This window comes from Talpa europaea (genome assembly GCF_964194135.1).
Source record: "Talpa europaea genome assembly, chromosome: 14".
In the NCBI taxonomy this organism is placed as follows: domain Eukaryota; kingdom Metazoa; phylum Chordata; class Mammalia; order Eulipotyphla; family Talpidae; genus Talpa; species Talpa europaea.
Window position 1 is genome coordinate 40,595,779 of NC_140082.1, and position 18,879 is coordinate 40,614,657.

Consider the following 18,879-nt stretch of genomic DNA (forward strand, 5'->3'; position numbering starts at 1 on the left):
ACTAAAGTCCATGCTTAGTCGAAAAACTAAAGAAAATTTATATAATCATTTGTGAAAACTGATATAGGGTCCTTTGCTAAAGGGCCAAAAATCAAAATATATGACCTCTGACTTTTTAATAACTTTAAATAAGGTTTCTTCTTTATCTTCAAACCTCAAAAGAAGTGTAATTTGGTAAATGAATTAGAGCTCAGAAAAACTGAGATTGCATAGAACCAGAAATCCAGTTATTATATCTAACATTAGTTTTTAAGATATGTTGGGTATTACAACTACCTGCCTCCTCCCATTGTAGGCCCCACTTACTGGGACCACCAGCATTTGAACACTAACTTGGTCCCCTGGCCTCACTCATTCTAGAAGGCTCTGTCTCCAGGCCATTGCCATTGAGCCTCTTCTCACACCCCGCCCCCACATATCCTCCCTTCCCCACACACACAGACAAGTATTCCCTCAACAGCAATACCACTGGCACCCCACCATACACTGTGGCTCTTTTCTTCATAGCACTGTCATTCCCTGAAATTATCTTGCTCATCAAAGTGTTGATTACAAAGAAAACAGGGTAACGGTCTGTCGTACTTGTCATTCTAGCACCAGTATCCTGAAGAGTCCCTGGTACACGATAGTTGCTTGTTGAAATATTTTTGAATAATATATTATGAATAGTTTTGAATATATTTAAAATATTTTTGAATGAGTAAGGAGGCGAATCTGGAGTAAGCTATATCCCTGAAGGCAGTGATTTTGATGTCTGAAATGACCACTTGGCCGATGAGTTTCCATGGCTGCTCTCAGGAGATCCTTCTCTGTGTGCTGCTAACATTTCTCATTTATCAGCTGCCTTTAAGGTGCCAGGTAATTCAGATAACCAGCCTTGAATCCTGGCCACAGCCCTGGTGACAGATGTTATTTAAATCATATTATTTTATGAAAGTGATATGTCAGCAATTTATCTCTTCCATTTCTGACAGAAATTCAAAGTGTTTTTTTTTACTAGAATAGTTTTAACAGACCAAAATTTTTTCATTGTGCTTAAAGCTGGCCCAGCTGCTGTTTTCATATCTTTTTTCTACCAGCTAATCTTCTGCCAGAGTATGACATAATATGGAAAATGCATTTGCGTCTTTGGAAGCCATTGGTCCCCCCAGGCAGTCACCAGCTTTCTATGTCACCTACTTGGAGTGATCTGCCACCTTCCTCTCAGATGACAGGTGTTTTTCTTAGGGTATCAAGAGAATATTCAGATCCTTTTTCTCCAGTTTGAAGGCTTAGAATCAGTTAGCTGAGAGAAAAGCAGTTTTCTCCTGTCTTTCGGGATAATTTACATTACATTATTGTAATTTCTCCTCCACAGGCCCCACAGCTGTTTCTTTACTGTTTCTCCTCGCAGGTCTTGGAGAAGTGAGCCGCGTGTTTTTGCTCTTCTATTTGGCTTATGATCGCTTACCTGGCCCTCTGCTGTTCTGTGTTTGCAGTGGGAAGTCGACAAAAGGGAGAGCATTCTGTCAGAGTGACTGGCAAGGAGAAGTGTGTCTACTTCTTCTGGCAAGGCCGGCACTCGACTGTGAGTGAGAAGGGCACATCAGCCCTGATGACAGTGGAGCTGGATGAGGAACGGGGCGCACAGGTAAGTCCTGGAAAGCTCTGTATGGAAATGACAGAAATGTCCTCTTCAGGGAGCCACAGGAGACACCGCTTGGGTCCCCTCTGAATTCTCGAATGTGCACGAACAGCACCTTCCATAGCATTCTTGTCCTGCTCCTGCTTCCCCAGTTTCAGACTGTCCCTCGAATTTCCTCTCCCCGCTGCTCAGCCAGGAATGCGCTCCCCCGTTGTGATAGGATCCACAATTCCGTAAATCCACAAAACAAATACGAATGGCCAATGAATATTTTTTTCCAGTTTCCACTTAATAATCAAGGAATTATAAATAAAACAGAGATGCTATTTTCTGCTTCAATTGGGTAGAACTTTTAAAAGAATGAGTCTAGACATGGCAAGGATTCACTGGAAGGGTATCCTCATACGTGTCTGTTTACAATCACCTTGAAATCATAAATGTTCATCAGTTATTTCTCCTACACAAATATATTCCAAGGAAATATCAGATGAATAACATGCTTGTTTTGCTTACTTATTTACTAGCTGTCTTTCCCCACTAGCCTGAAAAAGACCATGTCTGTCCTGCTTACTCACCATGTCAGCCCAGGCCTGCATAGTGCCTGGCCAGTTCCTCTGCCCAAATCCAAGGTTTTGTAAACGTGGCTTTTTAATGTTTGGATTGTCTGTGCCTCAGGTACCAGTGATTAAGAATTGACTCTAGGGTTTCTGGAAATCTTGTATCCACATCCATGTATTTTTACCACCTTAGGTAATAGTTAGCAATACCATGAGGGAAGAAAGCAGGGGAAATTTTCTTTAAAAATAAACGCTTAGCCTTTCAAATTCCTAAGACCCACTTAATGCATATTTTCTACTTTCGCCTGTATGTTAGAAGTAGTTGTTAGTGACCATTGCATTTTTGAGTTTTGAATCTTAACTGCTATAGTTTGAGCATTTCTTTTTTTATTTTTATTTTTTTTATTTTTTTTTTAAAGATTTATTTATTTATTATTTATACAAGCACTGGGTACAGTCAGAAGCGCGGGAGGGTGGGAGGGTGAGAGAATTCACCAGAGCAAGAGCGGGGAGCAGAGCAGGCAGAAGGACCGAAGTACACTGCTGAGGGGAGCAGCGGGTGGCAGGAGAGGTCTGCGCGCCATGTGGGACCCTCCTCTGGTGGCCGGGGAGGAGCCGGGGATCAAACCGGCACTGCAGAGGCTGCGGGCAGCTTCGTAACCCAGCGCTCAACCTAATCAACAGATATAAAATGACTTTTGACATAAACTTAGCCACAGAATGACACTTACTTATGCAAAATGGGCCCTAAGGTTGATAAATGAACTCATGATGAGAAACTCTCCTCCTTTTCACCATGTCCAGACTCAGTAAAGCAAACTCCTCTTACAGGAAGCAGTCCTCGCAGGTGAAAGTAAGTTGACTCAGCCCCAGAGTTATTATGGTGCTGCTGATACCTGAAGAAAGACAGTGTGTTGACAGGCAGAGAGGGGCTGTGCTCTGTAGGCACATAGTCCTTGAGTCAACTATTGGAAAGATTCCAAGGTGACAGTTCTTTCCCTAGATTTACTGTCAGTGACTGATCATTGTCCTTGCTAAGACGTATACTTCGCTAAAAATTTGTTTAAATCAATCATGTTACATCTCTACAATAGAATACCATTAAAACATCAAAATTCATGTTTTAAAGAATATTCAGTGACAGAAAAGTGTTAAGAAAATCAAGAATACAGAGCAGCATAAAACAACATTCCTACTTTCATTTGGGTAAAATAGATACACCCAAAAATACTTTGAAAAGAAAGCTGTCTATTAGAATTTTCATACTCTTATCATCAGATAACAGAAGTACTACTGGCTTTTGTTTGTATTTCTTGATATTTTTTCAGATTTTCCATAATAGGTGTGTATTATTTTTATGACTTTGATATACCAGGATGTGTCACTTATTTTATTGTGTTTTAATTGGAAGGTCCAGGTTCTTCAGGGAAAGGAGCCCCCCTGTTTTCTGCAGTGTTTCCAGGGGGGGATGGTGGTACACTCTGGAAGACGGGAAGAGGAGGAAGAAAATGCACAAAGTAAGTCACTTTTACTGTGGGAATTAGGGTTGTTTTTTCCCTTTTCCTGGAAGGTATTTTTATAGGTGTAGTGGTCTAAAGTAAGTCTCTCTTCATTTAGCTTCAGCTTTACCACTGAAAACCTCCTAATGTTTGCCTTATAAATCAGCTTTATAGGGCACTCATAAGCTGCCCCCTTCTGTGGCGTTCACCTCAGAATCCAACTTTGCCTGGAGGAAGTTTCCTTCATCTTAAGCTAAAGCCTCGACGTGACTCTGTCTCTTTTTAGGAGGGGGAGAAAAAAAAATCTATGGATCTTCATTTATAAATTGTGAGATTTTTGTTGGCCACCATCCAAAAAAATTATTATCTTAGCTTTAGAGCCTTTTAAAATATGCCTGTTATGTGACATACCTAGGTATTTATAAATTTTGTTAGATCGGTTGTTCTGCGTCGTGAACTTTCGGCAACCTACTTCTAACTCCAAAAGGAATTGCTTTGCGGGCTGTCAGTAAGACAGGCCTCTGACTTCAGCACCGCCTCCACCTTCCCCATCACGACTGAGATCATGGTGTGTGCAGCTGGCTGCCTCACAATGCCCCAGAAGGGTGGGTGCCCTGGCCGAGCAAGCATCCTAACTCTGTGCTGCTGTCGCCCCCTGCAGGTGAGTGGAGGCTGTACTGTGTGCGCGGAGAAGTGCCCGTGGAAGGAAACTTGCTGGAAGTGGCCTGTCATTGTAGTAGCCTGAGGTCCAGAACATCCATGGTTGTCCTGAACATAAATAAAGCCCTCATTTACCTGTGGCATGGATGCAAAGCCCAAGCCCACACAAAGGAGGTTGGAAGGACTGCAGCAAATAAAATCAAAGAACAGTGAGTGTTGTGTATGTGAGGACCTCTCCCAGAGTGGCTTCCCCATGGGAAGGCGGGAAGAATCCCCAAGGGTCCCATTCGACACCTGGTGTGCTTTAACTGATTTCCACAGGGGAGAGTTTTCAGGAGTCTTTGACACTTCAAGTAGATAGGACACATTTTCATCCAAAACCTCCAATTTAAGGGCTTCCTCTACTTTCTGAGGATTTATTTCAGCTTTTGAATTATACACCTAGAGTCCTTTGTTATTTAAAAAGAGCAAATTTCAAATATCTTTTAGGGGTTCCAAGTTTTAACTTTCTCAGAACAGTGGAATGTTAAACAGTATTATGTAAAGAACAGTTTGGGAAATCACCTACTGCATCAGAATCTAAATGACCCCATTTTAGGGAGTGGCTGTATCTCCACATTCTCCCAGGCAGCACTGAAGTCACCCCCTGGGGCAGTGCTGGGCACAGCACTCTGGGTGTGTCAGTCTGCTCCTTTCCCAGGCAGCACCTAAAGTTGGCTACTTACAAAAGGAAGTGCACTGTGGTTCACTATTAAGGGCTGATCTCAGGAAAGACGTCACACTCTGAGTCAAAGAGAAGAGAAAGCATACGAGGGAGATGCCGTGATGAGCAGTCACCTGTCCAGAAGTGGAAGCAGCGGTGACTCTGTGCTTCCCAGCAGTGCCTAATGGGCATCCCGAGCTGCCAGAGAAACCCCAGGGTCACACAGTCGTTCAGACTGATGCCAAGCATTTCCTTAGTCAAAACTGGGAACTTTTGGTGACACCCAGACAGTAAAAATGCAGAGTTTCCCGGGATCACAACATACTACCAAAGTGCAATTTGACAAAACCTGTTCTCTGAGCACCAGAAGAGAGCGGGTGTGCATGCTTCCCTCTGCTCCAAAACTTAGCACATGTGCAGAAGGTGGACAGGAGGACAAAGGCAGCAAGTGCCCTTTCAGTAGGCAGACACTCGTGAAATAAGATGTTTCTTCTCAGAACATCATTCTGGGTCTGGGAGTGGGAAGAAATGACAGATGACACCCTAGGAGGTATCCAAAGCCATTCGTGTTCATCAGATTTTTCTCTTGGACCACTGAAGAAACCATAAAACCAAGTAAAACTCATTCACTCATTCAAAAATATTGTTGAGCACTTATTTGGTAGCAAACACAGCTTAGGGAGTAGGAACTTGGTAGGGATTTGTGTTCTAACAGGAGGGAAGGGCAAGGAAGAATAAATATGTATGTTATATATAAGTATGTATATAACTTTCATGACATTTTATGTCATGAAATTATTCATTCCTCTCTCAGAGCCAAGCCAATCCTCCCCCACCTACCCTGCCACACACACACACACACACACACACACACACACACACACTTCGAAACTACAGAGCATAATTTCATTCTGTAAGTTTTGTAGGTTGGTAAGAATTGTTTTAGTTAGAAAGTAGAAGAAAGATGGTGAACTGCTCAGCCTTGAATAATTTGGGGCTGCTACTTCCAGAGCTGATTAAAAAAAGTATTGGGCTTTCTCCCGCACAGGTGTCCCCTGGAGGCAGGACTGCATAGTAGCAGCAAAGTGACAATTCACGAGTGTGAAGAAGGAGCCGAGCCCATGGGATTCTGGGATGCATTGGGAAGGAGAGATAGGAAAGCCTATGACTGCATGCTTCAAGGTAATACAGCTTCATTGCCTTCAGTCTTGAGGCAATATTTATTGAGCACATACTATGTTCAGCACACAAAAATCAAAAGTAGGATAGGTCTTCAAGGCTCACAACCCAACAAGGAGAATAAATAATGTGTCTGACTAAAATAATGCCAGGTACAAAGCTTATGTGTCATAAAAGAGGGGCAGGTGAAGGAAGTTAATGATATGGAAAAAAGATTGCTTCTACCAGGAAAAATTATACAGGGCTCTACAGAAGACATAGCATTTACACAGTGCCTTGAGGTAGGTATATTTTAGGAGAAAGGAAGAAGAAAGGAAAATTCCAGGATACCAGGTGAGCAAAGTAAACCTGCGGGACAAGATGCCTTCAGTTTGATCAGCACCCAGGGTGGAGGGAAGTAGTGAGAGGTCAAATCAGATGTATGTCTGTTTTATTTAAACACACAAAATAAAGATTAACTTATATGCATGATATAAGAAGAAAAATCTAACAATTATTAAGCTGTTGATATACTAGGAATAAATGTAGATGATTATTTTTGAAATGGTTCACAATTCTATCACTACATTATAAAGAAAAATTGGAAATAACTGAACATTTGGTATCTATGAACTTACTCAACCCTCAGAACCCAACACTCAACCTTTTGTTACCAAAGAGGAAGTTGAGCCACAGAGAAGTTAATTGTTTTGCCCAGAGTTGAACAGCATTGGAGTGTACCCATAACTGCTCCATTATACAGGTGTTGATTTCTTGTAGCTTTATAGTTTTTTTGATCATGTTTATTGAACATAGAAAATATTTGAAAGTACAGATCTTCCTCAACTTATAATGAATTATGTCCCAATAAATCCATCGTAAGTTGAAAATACCATAAGTTAAATATTTTAAAGACACCTAACCTATTGACAGCATAGCATAGCCTCACCTAGCTTAAATGTGTTCGGAACACTTACATCAGCCTGTGGACGATCAGGCTAAAAGCCTATTTTATGATAAAATGTGGATGGGCATTTTATTCACCGGATGAGAGTCACAGAACACAAGATCCAAAAAACACTGGCAACACTACACTGTAAAGGATGGGGTGTTCCCCTCATGGTCATGTGACTGACGGAGAGCCTCCTGTCCAGCACCAGGAGACCATGTTATGCCACAATGCCAGCACAGGAAAAGATTAAAATTCGACCTACAGGTTTGCCCGAATGCATACCACTTTCACACCATTGTAAAGACAAGGAGTTGTGAATCAAACCATGGTTAAGTCAGGGACAGTCTACACAGAGAAGTTAAAAAAGAAAATATGTCACTCATAATCACACCACTCAAAGATAACCAGAATTAACCTTTCTCTATGTTATATATGTTCTATTAAAAAAATTTGATAGAATTATACATAGTGTTTTATAACCTATTTTTTCCCTTCATTATGAACAATTCCTAAGTTGTTAATGACTTCTAATGGCTGTGAGGTATACACTATAGTCTATCATATATATCAGTCTCTTCTTAACCTGCCTCCTATAGATTTTTCCAGTTTTCCTCTATTAGGTAGGAATAAATTTATGAATAATTTTTAAAATAATTATCTGCATTCCTTCCTAGTTAAGGTGAATTCCTATGGAAATGAAATGCTCTATTAAAGTTCTAAAAGTCCTATAGTTATAAAGCTGTAAGACTTTTAAAGTCACATAAAATCTTATAGCTATAAAAGTCTTATAATGCAAATATATCAACAGATACTCACACCAAGTTTTAATCTCACCAGCAATATATAGAAGTGTCTGTTTCCCTTCACAATCATAAATTCAATACCCTTTTCCCCTGCCAAAGTTGACAGAGTACTGTTTTATCTGTAATGTTTTATCCTAAGTACTATTTTACTGTAATGTTTTAAATTAGAAGTACTATAAAACTTTATGTATTTCTTAGCCATTTGTATTTCTACTTTAGGGAATATTTTGTGTGTGCCTTTTGCACATTTTTATTGAAATATTTCTTTTTATTATATTCCTTTACATACTAAAGGATGTTAACAAGTTTCCATAGTTCTCATTACGTTACTTTCCATTTATGGTTGTGCTTTTGTTTGCAATGTAATTTTTCATTATGTTGTCAATGGAGAAGCCGCCTCCTCTTGATGACTTCTTTTACGATTATGATTAAAAAGGCCTTGCTGACATGAACCCCCGCCTATTTTTATATGAATTCTTTGATCATTTCATGTTTTACACTAATTCTCCAACCTGTGTAGAATTTATGTTGGTATAAATTATATCTTTGACTTGGTTCTCTTTTCTTTCAAAGATCCTGGAAATTTTAACTTCACGCCTCGCCTGTTCATCCTTAGCAGCTCCTCTGGAGATTTTTCAGCCACGGAATTCATGTATCCTGCCCGCGAGCCCTCAGTGGTCAATTCCATGCCCTTCCTGCAGGAAGACCTGTACAGCGCCCCACAGCCAGGTGCAGCCCATGGCAGAGGGGGTGGTGCCAAGTGGCAGAAGACGCCCCTCCCAAAAAGTTTTTTCATTTTACTTTCATCTTTATTTGCCAAGTATACTGCCAGATATAATTATCTCACTTATTTTTACCCCAAAAGGAAGATGTCATCAACCACATATTATAGTAAAGAAACTGATGTTCTGTTACTTAACCCACCCACACACCAGCTGAGACAGGTTGAGCACAGCACTGTCAGGACTGGCGGCTCTGCTGTTCCCCCAGCCTTGCCTCACGCTTGCTGTTTCATGGTCCCCAGATGGCTGCCCCATTTCAGCCATCGTATTTTCATGACACAAGGAAAGAGACATGTTGGCCACCTCTCACCCTTTTATCAGCTAGAGGACCATCTTTCCCAGAAAGCACCCAGCAGTCTCCTGTTTATATCCCCTTAGCCAGAGCTCGTGGTCTGGCCACCACCAGTAGCAAGGTAGCAGGGGAGTGACAATTTTGCTGAATCAGTCAAAGAATAGTGTCCACCATGCCAAGAGAGCACAGCAGGCGCAAGAGTCTTGCTCTCTTCTGGTTCCAAGCCTAGAGCTTTTGCCATCTCCACCCCACTCAAGACAGAACCTCTGCTCTCAATCTGCACGGGACAGTCATAGTCACTAGAGACATGTCTGTAGAGATCCTGCCACCCTCGTTGCATCTGAGGTCACTGTCCCTGCGCTTGGAGCTTTGCCCCTCACATTACAGGATCCTGTAGCTGCATCCAGTACCTGAGCCCACACAGGCAGCCTAGGCCACTGCCTAGAGAGCTTTGCTGGTGCACATATCTAACTGTAGGAAATATTGGCAAGTATCTGGACAAGAAATGCTGCCACCCACCCTCCATCCTGTAACTGGGGATGGGTTATCAGCCTCCACTGGGCTCTTGAAGTGTGTGGCTCTCAGATGACTGGAATGTGTGCTAGGAAGGAGTCAGGGCCAGCTGAGCTAGCAAGTGTGAGAGACCTTTCGCCATGTAGAGTCAGCATCAGGCTGAGAGTCTGAAGGAAGGGGAGAGAATAGGCAGAATGTTTATTTTTAAAGTTCATTGCTCTCTGAAAGCCAGGGTCTTAAGGCACCTGCAAAGCAGTTATGTGGGGTGTAAATGTCAATGCTGAGAAGGGCGTGCATGGTGGATACTCTAGTTTTTATAGGCTCTTGGGAAATCATGGCGCTCATGACCACCTTGAGGGGTGTGTGCATTCTCCATTACACCCCCACCACCCTGCCAGTACCTAGGAGGGCCAGCACAGTGGAACAGGGGCAAAGGGAAAAGGAACTGGCGGAGAGGTGAGGAGAAGGGAGAAAAGGTGTGCGTGTCAGTCACACCACCTCTCCCTGCCTAGAGGCCTTTCCTGATTTAACACTCGAGAGCGGAGTTGTCATGGAGCTCCACCCTTTGCCCCTGAATATAAATGCCAAAGAGATCTCCTCACACCTGCACCTACACACACTCATACACACGCAACCACACAGAGGCAGGAAAGGAAAGCAGCTTCCCTTCGGTTTGGGGGAGATGCTGGAAGCTCCCAGCCAGAGCCCCTGATTGCTTCTGTCCTCACCCTCACAGCTCTGTTCCTTGTTGACAATCACCATGAGGTGTACCTCTGGCAAGGCTGGTGGCCCATTGAGAACAAGATCACAGGCTCCGCCCGCATCCGCTGGGCCTCAGACAGAAAGAGCGCCATGGAGACCGTGCTCCAGTACTGCAAAGGTGAGGCGTGGGCAGGAGACGGCGGGGGCCATAGGATGAGCCAGGCTCCCGCGGGCACAGTGACAAGCTTCTGTCCAAAGCTGGTGCCGCTGGTTCCCGCAGACATAATCAGAGTCTGGTCTTTCCCTTTTTCTGTGTGGCAGCCAGCCTCTATAAAGCAGACAGCAGTGAACTACTTTATTGTCCCTTTAACTTTTTGAGGCTTATTAATTTTGAGAGGAGTGTACTCCTGGCTGCCAGCATGGATGAGAATTTGAGTTTCTATTTTGTATTAGGAGGCCACCTAACCAGTCCCCCGGAGGTCCAGGCGGCATTGCAGCATGCTCAGGGCTGGGTCAGCTCTTTCGCCCTCAGGATTGATCAAGTTGTGAAACAAGTTAGGCCTCCTCCAGAGGCAGCACCACTGAGAGTTGAGAGCCCCCCCACCCCACCTACCCTGTGGGTTGGAAACCTGGGCAGCCTTATTTAGGGTTCACTGTTTTTTCCATTATTACAGCTAAAAGGAAAAATCTGTAGTCAATTTATTGTTTTTTACTACCCTGTCCACCTAAAATTTCTAATCTTATTTTTTTAATTTTTATTTTATTTTTGGTGGGACCCTCGCCGGTGGCCGGGGATCGAACTGGCGCTGCAGAGGCTGCGGGCAGCCTCACAGCCCAGCGCTCAACTGCTGCGCCACCAGGGGAGGCCCCTAATCTTATTTTTTTTTAATGGAGATACCTGTAATTCATTTCTTTCTGGATGTTTAGGCTTTCCTGGTTGGCCTTGTACTACCGAGTATGTGCAAATCGATTCTCTTCTTGAGAAGCTCTTTAGTAATAAATGACTTTTCCACAAAATGTTTAAGTTAAAGTGGCTTTTAAGATGCTGTCATTCACTGTTTAACTCACACTGAAGTAAATGCTGCGTTGGGCAGATGAATGCCTTCCATGCACGTACAGGAGGAAACTTCCTACTGAAGGCCACAAATTACAGGTATCTCCAATTACAGGTATCTCCATTTTTTAAAAATAAGAGTAGAAATTTCAGGTGGACAGGGTAGTAAAAAACAATAAATTGACTACAGATTTTACCATTTATCTATAATAATGGAAAAAACAGTGAACCCTAATGAGGCTGCCCAGGCTTTCTCCCACCCAGTGCCCAGAGCATTTTCTTAGGCTCAGGAAGTATTGTCAGGTCAATTGCGTGTCACTATAATAGTCATAGATATAACATAAAATTAATGGTTATTTTATGTAAATAACCATTCATGTGTTCTTCTGAACTACTCATGACATTTTTTATGCAAAGAAGAATTAAAGGGCAAATCAGAGAAATACAGGGCCTTTAGACCCACCCAGGGCCACTCACATTTGCCTTCTATGCACCCACAGGAAAAAGTATCAAGAAGCCACCCCCCAAGTCTTACCTTATCCATGCTGGTCTGGAGCCGCTGACTTTCACCAATATGTTTCCCAGCTGGGAGTACAGAGAAGACATTGCTGAGATCACAGAAATGGTGAGCCCTAACCTCGGAAGTCACCTTGTTAGGGTTCACTGCCTTTTGGGTGGGGATTGAATTTCCTTTGGGGGGAAGCATCCAATTGTGTTTTGAAAGTGAAAACATGTTTTTTTTTTTTAAAGATTTATTTATTTATGCATAAAAGAGCTAGGGTACAGGCCAGAGGTGCTGGGGGTGAGAGGATCCACCAGAGACAGAGCAGGGAACAGAGCAGGCAGATCTACCAAAGTACACTGCTGAGGGGAGCAGTGGATGAGTCAGGAGAGGTCTGCTTCATCATGTGGGTAGCTCCCTGGCCAGCCTGCAATCGAACTCATGCTGCAGAGGCTGCGGACAGCTTCACAGGCTGTATCTTAACCCGTGATCCACCAGAGAGGCCCAAAACATGTTTTCTGTTTTTTGATTTTTTTTTTTAAATTCACACTATATTAGCAAGGCTACATGGCATTAACTTAGGAAGGAGGAAGCCTAACAATCAGTTGAACATTTCTTGGTAATTTTCTACACATGGTGCTCAAATTTTAAAAAACTTAGTGAATTTAATTACTTTGAAGAATAAATAAAAGCTTCTATCTCTTCATCCTGTTAGATAAAACTCTGTTACTAATAGATTCTCAAGGTCCATACCAGACAACCAAATTCTGATGTTTTAGACATTGCCCTTGTGTTAGAGGAGGCACAAAATAAACCTGTCATGAACTCGCATGTTCAGAACTCACTTGATCTACTCAAGGAGGGTTTCTCTGCCTTGTGCCATCTAAGTTAAAGGCATAAATCACAGCCATTTTCCCGTATCCTCTAAGATCACTGAGCCTGTCCATGGGCAGTAGAATGTCCTGTGCGGGCCTACTGGCCTTTGGCCAGCAACAGGCAGGCTTCCCACACCAGCAAGTTATAATAATCATTGCTAGTCACTGAGAGCTCGCTCTGCATGCACCACTTCACATTCATTTTCACAAGTCCTTTAGATTCATCTTATTATCCCCATTTTACCAGTGAAGGAATTAAAGCTCAGAAACATGAAGTAGCTCACCCAGGGTCTCTCTTTTGACACCAGTCTATACATTAGTCCTTCGGCAGCACATCAGCCATTCTGCCCTCCTCACCCCCCACCCTTTCAAAAGACAGGCAGCCAATCTGGGATCCCAATACAACAGAGAATGATCATTTACCCGAAATAACCTGTTTGAATTAAATTTACACCATGGTGTAAAAAAAAAAAAAAGCATGATTCAACCCCAGTATATTCCAAATGTACTTTCTTTCCTTCTTTTTCTATTATGGATCAAAAAATAAGGCTTGGGCTAGAAGACATTGTGATTCCTTTTGAGATTATTCTTATATTTATTACTTTGAAATATTTTAAAATAAATTCCATCATTAGGAAGTTTCTGATATTTATACTTACATCATTTCAGGCCATAATTCATTCACATTGTATCCCCTAAACTTTTTCCTGAGGCAGTGCTGAGACAAGATTTATTTGCAACTTTGTGATGGGGTGAGAAGACATCTAAAAGTCAGGTTTTGGGTGATTCTTGTGTATTTCAGAGCTCACTTTTCCCCTGAGCTTTCCAGGCTGGGGTGCAGGTTGGCCAGAGCTGTGATTTGCAAGTGTGCAATAAGGCTGTACAGGTGCAGGACGAGGAACTTATCCCTCTGCCCCCCTCTCTTCTCTAGGATACAGAAGTTTCCAGCCAGATCACCCTTGTGGAAGATGTCTTAGCCAAGCTCTGTAAAACCATCTACCCCCTGGCTGATCTTCTGGCCAGGCCACTGCCCGAGGGCGTTGACCCCCTAAAGCTGGAGATTTATCTCACTGATGAAGACTTTGAGGTAAGTCCTCCTTCAGGCGGGATAGCAAGGAGCTACAGGCTTGGCTTGTCCGAGGCCCCTCTACTCAGCCACTGAGCATTTCTCATGATTCTTCCAGAGTGCACTAGACATGTCAAGAGAGGAGTACAATGCGCTGCCCACCTGGAAGCAGGTGAACCTGAAGAAAGCGAAAGGTCTTTTCTGAGGAGGAGAGATGCCAGAGGAACCACCGCTGTCACTTTCAATACCATTGGACCAGGAAAAGGGATATTTTTTTTGGACTGGTATTTTAAAAAATATTTTTCAATCAGAAATTTCAAGGCCTGAAGTTGTTAGCTCTACTGCTTGTCCCGGAGTTGTGTATTTTGTAAATGTTGAAGAGAACTCTTTGGAAACTCTCTTTCCACAATTCAGCAGGTAATCTTAATAAAAGTATCCTTATGTGCACTTAGGCAGCATTCCTCAGTGGCTGCTGCAGCACCGCCCTCCTGTTCCAGCTGAGCAATGCCTATTTTTTTGGAAGCAGTTCTCTTTATAAAGTATTATTTTGATAGTTTGTGGATTCTAAAATATATATATATACATATATATGCATATATATTTATATAAACACCACATAAATCAAATATGTATTTAACGAAGCAAGATATGTATTCATGCTCTTTTAAGATTTTTTTGGTTTTGGCATCAAAATAATATTAAAAGATAGACGGAGTTGCTTCTGTGGATTTAGCTCTGCCACCAATATGTATCCTCACACACGTTCAGAAGTGTCTCCTCCTTAGGTCTGACTTGTTCTGAGTGCTGCTTCGGTGCTAAAATGAACAAAGAATGTGTTCTTACTGGCATGGGCTCTGAAGAATCTGTGCGAATCCACCCTTCTACCTTAATATCTCCCCCTAATGTATAGTGCCTTGTTTTTATGTACAGTTTATATACAGAACGGTTTGCTCTGCATTTTTTGATGATGGTTTGGAGCATTATCTACAGTTTTATTTTAAAATAGTAGAAATAAAAACATCTCAATTTCTAATACCGGTTGTAAACAATAAACATGTCATTTTGTGATATAGGACTCCAAAATAAAAGCTTCAGAATAAACACAACAATTATTGGTTCATACTGAATTCCAAGCATGTTCCTTCCTGAACAAAAAAATTTTAAATTTAACCTACCTAGTACCAATATTAATTGCTGTAACTTTTGGCCAAGATTTTACTCAAGAACTTAAGATTAAACAGGTATTTGACCCATAAAACTAGTTTTTTTAAGTACTGTGTTGAAGACGTAATTTTGCAAATCATCATTGAACACAAACTCTTTCCCTGCAACTACATATGCATCTGAAATTCAAGACCACAGTGCATTTTTTAAAATACTGAATATATAAGGTGTTTAGAAAACTCCTCATAAGCTCATATGTTCCTAGAATTTCAAATGTATGGTTTCCATGTACCTAATGCGAGTTGTTACCTATGCCCCACATTTCCCTAAGTTAACATATCTGAGAAGAGCGCATTTGCCTTCAACTTGGTCACTTACTCATGAGTGTGGTAACATATCTCTGAAGAGGTGTGAATTCGTGCCTCAGAATCACATACAGTGCTGTAAACCAAAGTTGCCTCAATTAAAAAATAAAAGAAAAAAATTTTAAATCAAATTAAATGTAAAAAAAAAAATAAGTAACTGCTTTGCTTTTTATTTATTTTTCTGCATTAGAGAAAGGACCTTGGGCCTACTCACTCCCATAATAGATGTACCCCCAGGGCCAAATCAGAAAGATGAATTTGCAATGGCAAACTTTTGACGCTTTCTGCTCCTGTGTCAGTACCATGGATTTGCTGGAGTACTGAGCTTCTGTGGAGATATTCCTCAGTTTTCACCAATTGACTACACTACACAGCATGTTGCTCCTTGAGTACTCAAAGGCAAGAAAGATGAACAGCAACACCCCCATTTCTAATAATGAAGCAGCTCTCTACTGAGCTTCATATGCTGCTGGGACAAAGGAAAAAGCCTTAGGAACAAAATGAATCTACACTATAGTCCTGGACAGCAGTACCCGCAATAGCTCAGCCATCACGTTTCTTTCTTTTAAAAATAATTTATATTTGGGCCTCCCTGGTGGTGTAAGGGGTTAAGCACCACACTATGAAGCAATCCACAGCCTCTGCAGCACGAGTTGGATTCCAGGCCAGGGAGATGACCCACATGGTGCAGCAGACCTCTCCTGTCTCACCCACTGTTCCCCTCAGTAGTGTATTTCAGTCAGTCTGCCTGTTCTGATCCCCACTCTGGTAAATCTTCTCACACTCCACACCTCTGGCTTACACCCCGGTTCTTGTATGCATAAATGAATCTTTAAAAATAAAATAAGTCATCTTATATTTTGCACCATAACCAAGCACCTAGACTTAGAAGAAAGTCTATTTTCAAGTCTTGATTGTAACTATCTTAAGAATCTGTAACTATCTTGATTGTAACTATCTTAAGAATCTGTCCCAGGGCCTCCCTCATGGCTCAAGGGGTTAAGCACAGCAATGTGAAGCTGTCTGCAGCACAAGTTCGATTCCCAGCCAGCCAGGGAGCTACCCATATGGCACAGCAGACCTCTCCTGTCTTGCCCACTGCTCCCCTCAGCAGTGTATTTCAATCTGCTTGTTCTGCTCCCCACTCTGTCTCTAGTGAAACCTCTCACCTACACACCTCTGGCCTGTACCCCAGCTCTTGTATGCATAAATAAATAAATCTTTAAAAAAATAATTTATATTTGCTTATAATGGAGGTAACATTGGTATACCCCCATCAGGTATCACCACCATAGCACACCTGCTACCAACTCACCCAGAGTCCACCACTATAGGCCCCTGTGCTTCCTTCTCTCTGTGTTCTCTTACCACCCCCCCCCACTCCCCCCGCTCTCCCCATTGGCGCATCAGCCTTAGCATTTCTTCGGTCTCATCAGAGTTGTGAGAAGTATTCCTGACACCTAATGTCCAGCTCTGGATGCCTCTGAAGGAATATATTGGAGCTGACTTATATTACCTGGAAATTGACATAAATTGCCTACTATTAAATTTCACTGAACTATTAAATCCTCCTTTTGAGATCTAAACATCATTTTAGCATTCATTCTGAAATGGTTGTAACAGGATGTGTTATTTCCATAAAGGTAAAGAAACATTGAAGAAGAACTGGCCAAGGAGCTCTATCCCTATATGACAGCAAAAGTATAAAATAAAACAGGGATGAAAGAGATGCATAACCGGTACTTTTTAATTAGTGGTGTGAAAGTCATTACACAGAAACCCTGTTGCTATGGTCCAGGCAGGATAATGGAATAACAATCAGGACCTCAGGCTGTCACAAAGGTCCATAAAAGGGAAAAGGAAGTTTTATCAGAGAGACTGATTGGGCCCAAACCTAATCATTTGCAGGTACAGAGATGGTTCCCAGACACCCTGCCTCATGCCTCTGGCTCCAGGATGCTTTAGACCAGCCTTCCTTCCTGTGACCCAGTGTGCTAGCATTCAGGGCCCTTTCGTCTCATTTCACCTGCTTACCTTGTGCTTCTATCTTGTTCCTTTATTTTTTTTAAAGATTTGTTTATTTATACAAGAACCGGGGTACAGGTTAGAGGCGTGGGAGGGTGAGAGAATTCACTAGAGACAGAGCGGAGAGCAGAACAGGCAGACGGACTGAAGACACTGCTGAGGGGAGCAGCAGGCGAGGCAGGAGAGGTCTGCCGCACCATGTGGGTATCTCCCTGGCCAGCCAGGAATCGAACCTGCACTGCAGAGGCTATGGACAGCTTCACAGCGCTGCACTCAACCCACTGCGCCACCCAGGAGGCCCTGTACCTTTATATTCAAGTAATTAAGGTGTCAACACTCAAATCCAATTCCAGTCTAGTCTTTATTTAAAGATAGTTTAGAAAGCCCAAGCAGACAGCATTGTACATGGGAATGCTGGGCGAGGGTTTTCTATACAATAGCACGATTTAATTTGCAGCTATCCAGTGACCGTGAGATAGTTCTGCCAAATGTTGCTTTAAACTTAACATGTCATTCATGAAAACCAAGAATTATTCTTTGCATTGAAAATAATGAGTGACTGAGTCTTGTATTACTATTTTAAATTTTAGATTGATGTGCTTTTTTTTTTTTAAAGATTTATTTATTTAAATTTATACAAGCACTGGGTACAGTCAGATGCAGGGTAGGGTGAGAAAGAATTCATCAGAGCCAGAGCAGGGAACAGAACAGGCAGACTGATGAAACACACTGTTGAGGGGAACAGCGGGCAGTACAGGTCTGCCGCGCCATGTGGGACCCTCTCCGGTGACTGGGGATCGAACCAGCAAGCTGCAGAGGCTGTGGGCAGCTTTGCAGCCCAGCACTCAACTGCTGCGCCACCGGAAATGCCCTGATGTGCTTTTTAAACACCCATACAAAATTCAATGAATAGTCTTGTGAGATAGACAGGGGGCCTGTTGTAGAGAAAAGACCCTGGCTGACCAAGCTTTAGCAACCAGGCTGAGATGGCAGACCTGTGGGAAGGCAGCGCAAGCCCCATCTCTGCTCCATCGGTATCGGACTGTTCTTGAGTTTATCAAGAGCAGTGAAAGCCTGTATTTGCTTCATTGGGAAAGACTTGGGGAAAAGGAGAGTGGTAACAGCCTTGTCCTGGAGATGTCCTCACACTCTGCGAAGCAGCCCTGGGAGACCTCCTACCTCTTGTACAGTGAGGCCCTCTGGGGTCAGGTTCCCTATCGCCAGCCCTCTGCTGGCAAATACTACAGGTTGAATTTGTCTCTGATTCCCCTCTATCCTGCAGCCTCCACCGGGCCCAAGGAAAGCGGGTAATAGCTCTATCGCCCAGTTTCACTCCTTCAGGTATTTTAAAGGATCCCAATTTGCCCTGTGACCCACTGCCTTTTTTCTTGGCAGCTGAGATAATTGGAGGAACCACAGCAGACACAGTAACTGGGAGGGAGGATCACCCCAGAAAGGGAGCACAGACTGTCTCTGACTTCCTACCCTTCCTGCCACTTACAGCTATTGAGCCTGAGCTTAACTTGCTCCTTAAACTTGCTGTGCCCCAGCTTTATTTACAAGTGTAAAATAGGCTGATAATG

The 18,879-nt window shown here is 42.7% G+C and overlaps 1 protein-coding gene across 2 annotated transcripts in view; it reads left to right on the forward strand.

Moving 5' to 3' along the window:
* The window catches only part of SVIL (supervillin), a gene marked incomplete at its 3' end in the record, with an annotated part of 87,299 nt that extends 73,352 nt beyond the window's left edge, over positions 1 to 13,947 (forward strand). For both annotated transcript variants that reach the window (XM_084253562.1, XM_084253563.1), the window contains 9 exons: positions 1,479 to 1,630; positions 3,593 to 3,698; positions 4,342 to 4,549; positions 6,092 to 6,225; positions 8,530 to 8,685; positions 10,280 to 10,423; positions 11,800 to 11,924; positions 13,608 to 13,763; positions 13,861 to 13,947. In XM_084253562.1, coding sequence (XP_084109688.1) covers positions 1,479 to 1,630; positions 3,593 to 3,698; positions 4,342 to 4,549; positions 6,092 to 6,225; positions 8,530 to 8,685; positions 10,280 to 10,423; positions 11,800 to 11,924; positions 13,608 to 13,763; positions 13,861 to 13,947 — 1,268 coding nt within the window. The remainder of the gene's footprint in view (positions 1 to 1,478; positions 1,631 to 3,592; positions 3,699 to 4,341; positions 4,550 to 6,091; positions 6,226 to 8,529; positions 8,686 to 10,279; positions 10,424 to 11,799; positions 11,925 to 13,607; positions 13,764 to 13,860) is intronic.
* Positions 13,948 to 18,879: the final 4,932 nt, after the last annotated feature.